General features: G+C 21.1%; 1 protein-coding gene across 1 annotated transcript in view; it reads left to right on the top strand.

Annotated features, from left to right (window-relative positions):
- The window catches only part of LOC122507670 (atrial natriuretic peptide-converting enzyme-like), a 70,684-nt gene that overhangs the window by 53,355 nt on the left and 4,889 nt on the right, over positions 1 to 12,440 (top strand). Inside the window, exons 11-14 of the mRNA XM_043620506.1 lie at positions 2,114 to 2,404; positions 5,998 to 6,139; positions 8,540 to 8,724; positions 9,096 to 9,285. Coding sequence (XP_043476441.1) covers positions 2,114 to 2,404; positions 5,998 to 6,139; positions 8,540 to 8,724; positions 9,096 to 9,285 — 808 coding nt within the window. The remainder of the gene's footprint in view (positions 1 to 2,113; positions 2,405 to 5,997; positions 6,140 to 8,539; positions 8,725 to 9,095; positions 9,286 to 12,440) is intronic.

The following is a 12,440-nucleotide window of genomic DNA, read 5'->3' as shown; positions in this document are numbered from 1 at the left end:
TATTGTAGTGAATTTTATTTTGATTTTTAATTATAATTTTTATTCTATAAATTGAAATTGGAAATAGAGATTGTTTTCTTATTCTTATTCAAAATGATTAAAAATAATTTCACATATAAAAAAGTGTAAATAAATGTATGTAAATTGAAGAAATATGAATATATAAAAATATAATAAATTTCATTTATATTATGGATATGGATATGCTATTTTGTAAATTTCAATCATTTATACATATATACATCCGTCAGGTATAGATACTGACTGGAATATCGATCAGCGGCGTGAACTGCATCGCGAATGAATTTTAGAGGAGAGATAAAATTGAAAGAGACACTTAAAAAGCACAGAGGCAGGAAATATTTAATAGTGTTTAGTTGAGAATCCTGAATCAGCAATTATCCCAAACGTAAACAATCAAATTTAAATGACCAAATAGCAAATTGCTCCGACAAACAAGATCATTAATGACAAATTGAATGGAGGGAAATTTAATTTTTCCTTTTGAAAACTTTAATGTGAAGAGAAATTCAAATTTTCCAAGCTATGAATTTATAATTATTAAAAAAAATAATAATAAAGAGAATTTCTGTTTTGTATTTTAATATTTTTCTCTTTACATTCAAAAAGGTTTTTCGAAAAAATATTTTATATTATTATTATTATTAATATTTTATATTAAAGCGAAATTAAAATTTACTTTCTATAAACAAAATAGATAAATTGATTATAAAATATTGTTTTTATGACTAAAACTACTGAAATTGGGTAAAAAAAACTTATTTCTATGGAGAAAATAATAATTGAGTTCAATTTTAAATCGTATTTTAGTAAAAAATAGGATTTTATTTTTCGTTTTTTATTTTTTTTGAGGGAAAACGAATGATTTTTGGACCCTCAGTGAAAAGTGTGACCCGTTATATAACAGCAAATACATAGTTCGAAGGATTTGCTTTTACATTGAAATGTAATTTTTTTTGTATGTGGAAAAGCAAGTTTGTGCTTTTTAAAAGCTGAATAAGGATTGGTGGGAAATTTTCGTGAGAAAGCACCAGATGTATAACAGGTTTCAAAAATTTTAGCTCTATCCTCTATAAAATGCTTTTTGAAACTGGAAAACATTTTCCATCAGCTACTTCATACCAAAAAATAAAAAAAATTCGAAATTTTCAACTCTTATCTTCTATTATAATACTTTTTGGAATATTACAAATAATTTTCGAGTTTGCTAAAATTTATAATTCTGATAAATAATAAGTGCAAGATTTGATATTAATTATTTGTTTGAGGTTTGTAGTCAAAGAAAAAAAAACAAAAAAAAACCAGAAATAGTAAATGAAAAAGAAAACTACTAATGTTTTCTTTTTCATTTACTATTTCTGGTTTTTTTGTTTTTTTTTCTTTGACTACAAATCCCAAACAAGCAAAAAGGAAATAAATTAACAGTAATAAAATAGTAAAAAAAAAAAAAAAAAAAAAAAATAGAAGAAATAAATAAAAAGTAATAATAAAAATAATATGCAGTAATTTTACTATATTTCAACTATGAATATTAATTCTGCGGTTCGTGAAATGATTATTTATTAGTAACTTCAAATAACTTGGCTCATAACTAAAACGCAAACAGTTTATCGATTAACGTCTCTTGTGTACAGATGATGTTGATATTGAACATCTAATTAAGTTTTTGATTTATATAACTAGCCTATATGAAAAAATCACCTGTTGAGATATTTTCGCCACAAAAATAATTTAGTAATTAATAAAAATTAATTAGTAAAAATTAAAAAATAAAAATTCTAAAATTCATTCTGAATCAATTTGAAATTCTCGTCAAGAAAAAACAAAGACAGTTTTTTTTTCTACAGCCTGTAAAATGATTTTTTTTTTATAATAATTTGTGTAGAATATAAAAATTTTGAAACTACAAATTCGATAAAAGAAAACATTAATAGAAAAAAAAATGAAGAAATGATTTTTTTTTGCTTAAAAAATAAATGAATAGAAAATAAAAATTGAAATTTCAGTGATTTCAGGGTCGAATGTTCATCTATAATGTTATAACCCCTATAAATAGTGCTTTCTCGTACTTCTAAATTATCTGTGTTTACAGTTTGCACCGATGGCTTCCAATGCGACTCAACTAGATGCATTCCCGTTGATTGGAGATGCGATGGACACGTGGATTGTGCTGATCAGTCGGACGAAATTAATTGCGGTGAATGTGGACAAAATTCAATGGTCACGACAAAATTCACTAATAAAAAGGGGAAAAAGAATAGTTCAAAAAACTCTTTTCCCGAATTGCCAACACTTCATTGCGGTCAAAGGCGATGCATGTCATCTGGACATGTTTGCAATGGAATCATGGATTGTCCCTGGGGACAGGACGAACGAAATTGCTGTAAGCTTTCATCAAATTTCAATTAAATAAATTATAACATTTTATATTATCAAGAATAAATCTCAATTTTTTAATGATTACAAATTTAAAATTTAATGAATTCACTCATTAAGTACATAATATATTAAATATTCTTGTTTATTATTTTAATTTTAAATTTTAATAAAATTTCTCGAAAGAATACAATTATTTTAAAAATTATTAATTAAATTCGATTATTTTCAAGAATTTTAGTACCTATAAATTCAATTATTTTCAACAATTTTGATGAAATTCTTTTTCAAAAAATCATTATTTTCAAAATATTTAATAAAATTCCTTCAAAAAATTCAACTATTTTCAAAAATTCAGATAAAATCCTTCGTATCAATTCATTATTATTATTATTATTCATTTTTAAATCAATTTTTATTAGAAAATTCTACTAGAATTCAATTACAATTAATAATTATAATTAATTAATAATAATTAATAATAATTAAATAATTAAATAATTTTCATAAATAATAAAATGTTTCGAAGGAATTCCATTATTTTCAATTCAATTTTAATAAAATTTCTCGAAAGAATACAATTGTTTTTAAAAATATTGTTTAAATTCAATTATTTTAAAGAGTTTTTAATAAAAATTTAATTACTCTCAACAATTCTGATTACAATTCAATTACTTATATATTAATATTCTTTCAATATTATTTAAATTCAATTATTTTTATGAATGGTAAAATCTTGCTCAAGAATTAAATTATTCTCATAAATATGAAAATTCTTCGCAAGAATTAAAATATTTTCATAAAAAATAAAATTCTACAAAGAAATTCAATTATTTTCAATACAATTTGAATAAAGTTTCTTGAAAAAATACAATTATTTTTTAAAATATTGTTTAAATTGAATTATTTTTCAGAGTTTTAATAAAAATTCAATTATTTTCAACAATTCCGATAAAAAATTCTAATTCAAATTTCTGATTCAATTCTTCTTATAAATTGTAAAATTCTTGGCGAGAATTCAATTATTTAAATATTATTTAAATTCAATTATTTTTTAAGAGTTTTTAATAAAAATTCAATTATTTGCAACAATTCAATTTTTTTGATAAATTGTAAAATTGTAAAATTTCTGTTACAGGTTCAATTATTTTTAAAAATTGTAATAAAATTTTTGGGACGCATGATTATTCCCCAAATGTCATTTTTCCGAAATGTCATTTTACCGAACTGCACTTTTGCGAATAGTCATTTTTGCGAAATGTCATTTTTACGAATAGTCATTTTTGCGAAAAATCATTTTTACGAATTTTCATTTTTGCGAATTGTCATTTTTGCGAATCGACATTTTTACGAATTGTCACTTTTGCGAATTGACATTTTTACGAATCGCCATTTTTACGAATTGTCACTTTTCCGAAAAGTCATTTTTGCGAATCGTCATTTTTGCGAAAAATACAATAGTAAACTTGTAGGTATATATAGATTCACTATTGTATTTTTCGTAAAAATTACTTTTCGCAAAAATGGCTTTTCGCAAAAATGACATTTCGTAAAAATGTCGATTCGCAAAAGTGACAATTCGTAAAAATGGCGATTCGTAAAAATGTAAATTCGCAAAAGTGACAATTCGCAAAAATGACATTTCGTAAAAATGTCGATTCGCAAAAGTGACAATTCGTAAAAATGGCGATTCGTAAAAATGTCAATTCGCAAAAGTGACAATTCGTAAAAATGTCGATTCGCAAAAATGACAATTTGCAAAAATGAAAATTCGTAAAAATGATTTTTCGCAAAAATTGCTATTCGCAAAAATGGCTTTTCGCAAAAATGACATTTCGCAAAAATGGCTTTTCGCAAAAATGACTATTTGCAAAAGTTTGTTCGGTAAAATGACATTTCGGAAAAATGACATTTGGGGAATAACCATGCGTCCCAAATTATTCTCAACAATTCAATTGTTCTCAAAAGTTGAACATAATTTAATAAAAAAAATCGTTAATTACAATTAATAATAATAAACATGAATATTTTAAAAATTTAAAAGAAATTCTTCTTAAAATTCAATTATTTTCAAAATTTTCAGTAAAAATTATTTTTAAAAAACTCCTTTATTTCCAAGAAAATTGAAATAAATTCTTCAAAACAATTCAATTGTTTTAAAGAATTTTAATAAAAATTTTGCAAAGAATTAAATTATTTTCAATATAATTTTAATTACATTTTCTCGAAAGAATTCAATTATTGAAAAAGATGTTGATAAAATTCTTGAAAAGAATTTTGTCAATTATTTTCAAATTTTTTTTATAACTACATCGACAATTTAATTATTTCTGAAGATGATTGAATTTTTGAATAGAATTTTATTAAATTTTTTTTAAATAATTGAGGGCTCGGATCGAAGAGCCGACGCTTGTAAACCCACAGAACATTGCGAAGCGTCGGTTCTTCGATCTGAGCCCTCAATTGAATTTTTGCAAAATTTTTAAAAAATAAGTGAATTTTTGAGATGAATTTTATTAAAATTGTATTTAAAATAATTGAATTCATGTAGAAAATTGACTATTTATTGATATTATTGAATTCTTTCGATGTTTTTGAAAATAATTGAATTCTTCGTAAAATTCAATTATTTTCAAATTTTTTTTATAAATACTTTACAAGAATTGAATGATTTTCAGTAAATTAATTTATAAATTTTAAATACAAGGAAAAATACTTCTCTTGGAACAGTAATAAGTTTCTTTGGAACAACGAAACTTTTAGCTGAAACAACTTAAAATTTCGCTAATATAGCGAAATTTGTAACTGTTCCAGTCAAATTTTTTTTCAGTGTATAATTATTTTTATTATTAATTTAATAATTATTATTTTTATTATTATTAATATTAATAAGTAAATAAATATTATTTTTATTGTTATTATTATTACCTTAGCTTCTAAACTCATTTACCTAATGATTACAATTATTTCACTAAATTATAATCGCTTTATTCTATCAATATAATTGTGGTTAATTTAATAACAATGAAATTAGTTGAAATATTGTTTCCGCAAATATTTGTCTATTATATGTGCAACTCAAGTGTGAATATCCGCCAGTAGATAAGGTCATTATTTGTCAGATATTTTCCTATTGATTCTGCAATTATCCAAATCCATTCAATTTTATGACGAATTTTCCTTTAGTTTGTTTCAATACATTATATATCAAAATTATTATAAAAAGGTTTGTAGTTAAAAAATAATATAAGTTGTAGAAATATTCATAAACAACCATAAAAATTTCAACTATAATTAACGATAATAATTACTATTTGTATTAATAAAAATAATTTTTATTTTCTAATCTTAAATTTTAATATCTACTACAATTATATTTATGAATTTGGTAAATAAAATTATATTTTTCGTAATAATTGAAAAATAGTTTCTTTATGGTTTTCTTTTTCTATATGAGATAATGGAAAAATATTTTCTAAATGAATTTTCCCTGGTACTGGAGATTTTTTTTTCTCTCTTTTTTTTTAAATGTGATTTCACAAAGAATTTAAGTTTTGTTTTTTCCTTTTTTTGATATTGATAATTTCTATATATCTATAGTGAGATTAAGCGAGGAGAATGGAGATATTGGAAGAGGAAGACTGGAAGTATATCATGCAGCTGAAGGAACATTTCTTCCTGCCTGCATTAAGTATTGGGAACACAATTCAGCGCAGATTATTTGCTCTATGCTGGGATATACGTAAGTTTCATATTAAAGATTTTATAATATAAAGATCATCCAATATTTATAATCCAATATCCAAATCTCTTTCTGTAAATAATGCAGAAAATCCTCTCAATGAATGTGAACATTTTTAATTAGTTAAAATATATAGATGATCCCCAATAAATATTTATAAATAAACTTATAAAATTAAATTTAAAAGGAAAAATTACATATATTTAAAAATACATTAACTTTCTGTTAAATAAATAAATAAATAAATAAATAAATAAATGAACACAATGAACGAAATAAATAAATAACTGGAATAAATTTATTCATTTACTAAAAAAAATATAACTTTTTTTGGCTATCAACTCACTTTGACAAAGTTCACAAAGTTTATAATTATTAGGTTTAAAAAAAATATTTTTCTATTTAAATTCATATTTTTGTTGAAAAAAAAGTTTTGCATAGTTTATTTATTATTTTTAAGAATTTTTCACTAAATCAATGAATTTTCGAAAAAGTTTTTCGACAATTTTCAAAATCCATTTATTTACAATATTCAATTTTATATAAATTTCAATTATTCGTAAATTCTTTACTTAAATATACATTAAAAAATTAACGCTTCAAATATAAATAAATTCAATTAAACTTTTTTAAAAAAATTCATTTCAAAATTCAATTATTTATAAAAATTCACGCTATATTGCTTTTAATATTCAATTATTATCTAAAATTTTAACTGAAATTAATTTTTAAATCAATTTTTATTAAAAAATTCTCTACTAGAATTCAATTATTTAAATACAAAAATAAATAATTTATTGAAGAATTGAATGTTTCTTAAAATTCAATTCTCATAAAGAATTTTATCAACATATTTTTAAATAATTGAATTCTTTCGAGGATTTTTAATAAAATTTTTAAAAACAATTACATTTGCCGAGAAATTTTATTAAAATTTTATTACAAAATAATTGAAATTCTGCATTGAGATTTATTATTTATAAAAATAATTGAATTCCTAAAAATAATTTTACTATTTTTGAACATAATTAAATTTCTGCGAAGGATTTTATTACTCTTGAAAACAATTCAATTTGTAACTTCTTAAAAATTAAATTTTTTTAAGTGTTAACTAAAATTTTTCTATAAATCCATTATTTTTAATAATTTTTGAAAAAATTTTTTGTGAATTTTCAAATTCATTTGTTTTTAACTGAAATTTATTTTTAAATCAATTTTTATTAATAAATTCTACTAGAATGCAATTATTTAAATACAAAAATATATATTGAATATTAATTGAATGTTTCTTAAAATTTAATTTATATAAAGAATTTTATCAACAAATTTTTACATAATTGAATTCTTTCTGCGATATTTAATAAAATTTTTAAAAACAATTACATTTTCCGAGAAATTCAATTAAAATTGTATTACAAAATAATTGAAATTCTACATTGAGTTTTATTATTTATAAAAATAATTAAATTCCTAAAAAGAATTTTATTGTTTAGAAAAATAATTAATTCCCTGTAAAAGTTTTATTATTTATAAAAATAATTGAATTATATTGCAAAAGAAATTTATAGAAAATTTGTAAATAATTGAATTTCTGTGAAATTTTTTTATTATTTTATGAAAATAATTAAATGTTTGCGTAGAATTTTATAAAAAATTTTTTTAAATAATTGAATTCTTTTGAAAAATTTTATGATTAAATCATAGATATTGAAAATCATTGAATTGATGAAATTTTTTGGAAATAATTGAAATTTTGCATAGAATTTTATTAAAAATTTTTTGAAAATAATTGAATTTCAGAGAAGAATTTTATTATTTATAAAGATAATTGAAATTTTGATGAGAATTTTTAAAAAATTTTGAACATAATTGAATTTTTGCGAAGAATGTTTATTGCTTTTGAAAATAATTGAATTTCTACGATCATTTTATAATTTCTCTAAAATTCTCCAAATTATATCGTACAATTTACAAACTTTTCGAGCCATTTAGTAACCATTTACAATAATATAATTTGTTAAAAAAATTATTTTACAAAATTTATCTTCTTTCGAATTAAAAATCATTAAAATTTAGTAGAATTCATGTAGAAATTCTATAGAACTTTTGCAGCTGGGATAATAATAAAAAGAAATGAAAAATAAGTTTAATTACACAAAAACAAAAATTTATTCTTCTTTTTATTATTGTTTATTTATATATAATAAAAAAGAAAATAAATTATTTAATAAATAAGTTATAATTATAAAATATGAATTTTTATTTCGTAATAAAAAGGAATAAAAGGTAAATTTATAATTATTGAAAAAAATAAATTTATTCTCTTTATTTATTTATTTACCTAGTTTCAAGAAGAAAAGAAAATAACTTTTATAAATTGCCTTCCTCCAATATGTTTAGAATTGCAAATTCATCGATCCTGCTGGGGAAATCAAGTGACAATGACTCGTTTATTGAACCTAAACTACAAACATCCGGACAATGGAGGGGAATTCTCAACACCAAAGTAAATCTGTTGAGAGAATTTCAAGAATGCGAAAATCCATGGGATCATTCGACTGTCGAGCTGTCCTGTTCTCAATACGGTATTTCATTTAATACTTATTTTCCCAGCAATGGCCTCGAAAAATCCTACTGCATTTTACATAATACCTTCTCTCTCTTTCTCTCTCCCACTAGTTTCTAAAAATGTATTTTCTTTTCTTGATATAGAGATAAATACCAAAACGATCAAGATTCAATTTTGTGCTTCTCTTTTTTTCTCCCCTTTCTTTCATAAAGTCCTTTTGTGAATCTTATATTGTTACTGAATTTATTCAGAATCTTATTATAGGATTTTATTTTTCTTATGAAAGAGATAATTAAGTGACACATCTTTAATTCATAAATATATGTATATAAATTGGATAAAAGTTATATTTGCAAATCCTATTGAACTTTTTTTTATTCCCATTAGCGTGCGGTCGAAGGAATATAGTTTATGGCCATTCAAATATTAAAACGAGAATTGTGGGAGGCGTTGAATCATCTCCTGGGGATTGGCCTTTTCTTGCTGCACTTCTGGGAGGTCCGGAAGAAGTTTTTTACTGTGCAGGAGTCCTTATATCAGATCAATGGATACTCACTGCTTCTCATTGCGTTGGAAAGTGAGTATTGATCATTAATTTCATTTCATGTCATTCGTACGTTCGTTCGTCAATTCATTTCTGTGAATTATATGGTCAACTTGTTTCTTTACTAATTAACATTTCTTCCATTTCTTCCATTTTTTTTTTTTTTTGACTTAATTAAAAAAAGAAATTCTTTTATTCTTTTTTCTTTTTAATTTTCCTCTTCTTTTTCCTTTTTTTTAGTAATTTTTTCTTTGTTAATTAACATTCCGATATTTTCGCTTGAAAAAAAATTCCTTTCTTCTATATTTTGCCCCCTTTTTTTAATTAATATTTCGATGTTCTATTTAGAACAAAAATTTTCTTTTCTAAGCTTTTTTCTCTTTTTCCTTCTTATTACTTTTTATTTTTTAAATTTTATCTTTGTAAATTAACATTTCGATATTTTCACTTGAAAAAATAAAATTTCCTTGTTTTATACTTTTTTCTCTCTTTCCTTGTTAAATTAACATTTCGATGTTAATTCAGAACATTAAATTTAGAAAAGAATTTTCTGATAATTTTCTTTTCTCTTCCTTATGTTTGATAATAATTTTTCTTTGTAAATTAACATGTTTTACTTTTCATTTGGAAAAAAAATTCTCCTTGTAAACTTTTTTTTATCTTTTTCTTCCTCCTCCTCCTCTTTTCCTTTTTTCGTAACAATTTTTTTCTTTGTAACTTAACAATTTTGATATTTCCAGGGCTCGAACCAGTGAAAGTATTTAAAAATATGAACTTTACGGACCAAAAATGAAAAATTACGGACCAATTACTGACAAAAATATAACCAGTCCGAATCAAATAAGAGAACATTTTACTAATTTTACTTAAAACTATAAATTAAATTTTTCATAATTCATGTTTTATAATAATTAAAGATGACAGAGTGATAAAATCATTTATAATTCAATTATTATTTAAAAGAATTTTTAACTAAAATTCTTCTTTAAATCGATTTCTTTTAATAATTTTAGAAAAAGTTCTTTGACAATTTTCAAATCCATTTGTTTACAATTCAATTTTACATAAAATTTCGATTATTCGGGAATTCTTCAATTAAATATAATTATTATGAAATAAAAACTTCAATTAAATTTTTTGAAAAAAATTAATATTGTAAGCAAAAAGCATGAAAATTCAGATTTTGAAAGATTTTAATTTAAAACATTTTCAAAAATTCAATTATTTCTAAAAATTCTTCTTATAATGATTTTAATATTCAATTATTAACTAAAATTTTAAGAAAAATTTATTTTTAAATAAATTTTTATTAGAAAACTAATTACGTATTTCTTTAATTATAAAATTATTCGAAAACTCTATTGAATTATTTAAATACACAAATAAATAATTTATTGAAAAATTGAATGTTTCTTAAAATTGAATTCTCATAAAGATTTTTATTAACAAATTTTTATATAATTGACTTCTTTTGACGAATTTTTATACAATTTTTAAGAATAATTACATTCTTCGAGAAATTAAATTAAAATTGTATTAAAAATAATTGAAATTCTGCGATGAGTTTAATTATTTACAAGAATAATTAAAATCTTATAAAGAATTTTATTATTTCTGAAAATAATTGAATTATTGCGAAGAAATTTATAAAAAAAAATTTGTAAATAATTGAATTTCTATGAAATTTTTATCATTTATGAAAATAATTAAATGTTTGCGTAGAATTTTATAAAAAAATTTGTTTAAATAATTGAATTCTTTTTGAAAATTTTGTTAAAATAGTAGGTATTGAAAATCATTAAATTGAGGATAATTTTTTAAAATAATTAAAATTCGCAGAAGAATTTTATTATTTATAAAGATAATTAAAATTTTGAAGAAGTTTTTAAAAAAATTTTCAACATAATTAAATTGCTGCGAAGAATTTTATTACTTTTGAAAATAATTGAATTTCTACAATCATTTGTAATTTCAAGTTTTCAAAGATTTTAATCTGAAACCTTTTCAAAATTCAATTATTTCTAAAAATTTACGCTCTAATGCTTTTCAAATTCAATTATAATATAAAATTTTAAATGAAATTCAATTTTTAAATCAATTTTTATAAGAAAATTCTATTAGAATTGAATTATTTAAATACAAAAATAATAATTTATTGAATAATTGCATGTTTCTTAAAATTGAATTTTCATAAAGAATTTTATCTGTAAATTTTTAAATAACTGAATTCTTTTGACGAATTTTAATAAAATTTTTAGGAATTTTTACTAGGAATTCGATTACAATTATTGTATTGAAAATAATTGAAATTCTGAAATGTGTTTTATTATTTATGAAAATAATTAAATTCCTAAAAATAATTTTATTATTTACGAAAATAATTGAATACCAGTAAAAATTTTATTATTTATGAAAATAATTGAATGATTGGGAAGAAATTAATAAAAAAATTTGTAAATAATGAAATTCCTGTGAAATTTTTATTATTTTATGAAAATAATTAAATGTTTGCGTACAATTTTATCAAAAAATTTTTTAAATAATTGAATTCTTTTGGCAAATTTTATGAAAATAGTAGATATTGAAAATCATTGAATTGAGGATAATTTTTTAAAATAATCGAATTTCGGAGAAGAATTTAATTATTTCTAAAAATAATTGATATTTTGATGAGAATTTTAAAAAATTTTTGAACATAATTGAATTTCTGGGAAGAATTTTCTTACTTTTGAAAATAATTGAATTTCTGCAATCATTTGTAATTTCTCTAAAATTTTATCCAAATTATATCGTCCAATTTACGTACTTTTCATCTTTGTTGAATCAAATTACGAACTTTACGAACCTTTTTGCAATAAAACGGACTTTTACGGACTTCAAGCAAAGTTACGGATTTTTACGGGATTTACGGACCTAGTTTGAGCTTTGTATTTCCTTTTAGAAAAAATTCTTCTTTTCTTAGTTTTGTTCTACTTTTTCTTTTTTTTTTAACTTTTTTAAAAATTATTTTTGCCTCTCAAATAAATATTTCCAAATTTCCACTGAGAACAAAATTCCTTTTGTCTAAGTTTCTATTACTACTTTCTTTGTTTTTCTTCTTTTCTCCTTTTTCGATAATTTTTACTTTTTAAACTTAAAAAATTAATTTATATTTTTAATCAACATATAAAATAATAATTATTTATTTA

This window comes from Leptopilina heterotoma, unplaced genomic scaffold, assembly GCF_015476425.1.
Source record: "Leptopilina heterotoma isolate Lh14 unplaced genomic scaffold, ASM1547642v1 Lhet_51, whole genome shotgun sequence".
Classification (NCBI taxonomy): Eukaryota; Metazoa; Arthropoda; class Insecta; order Hymenoptera; family Figitidae; genus Leptopilina; species Leptopilina heterotoma.
The sequence above is the reverse complement of the archived record's forward strand: the minus strand, read 5'-3'. Positions and strand labels throughout refer to the sequence as shown.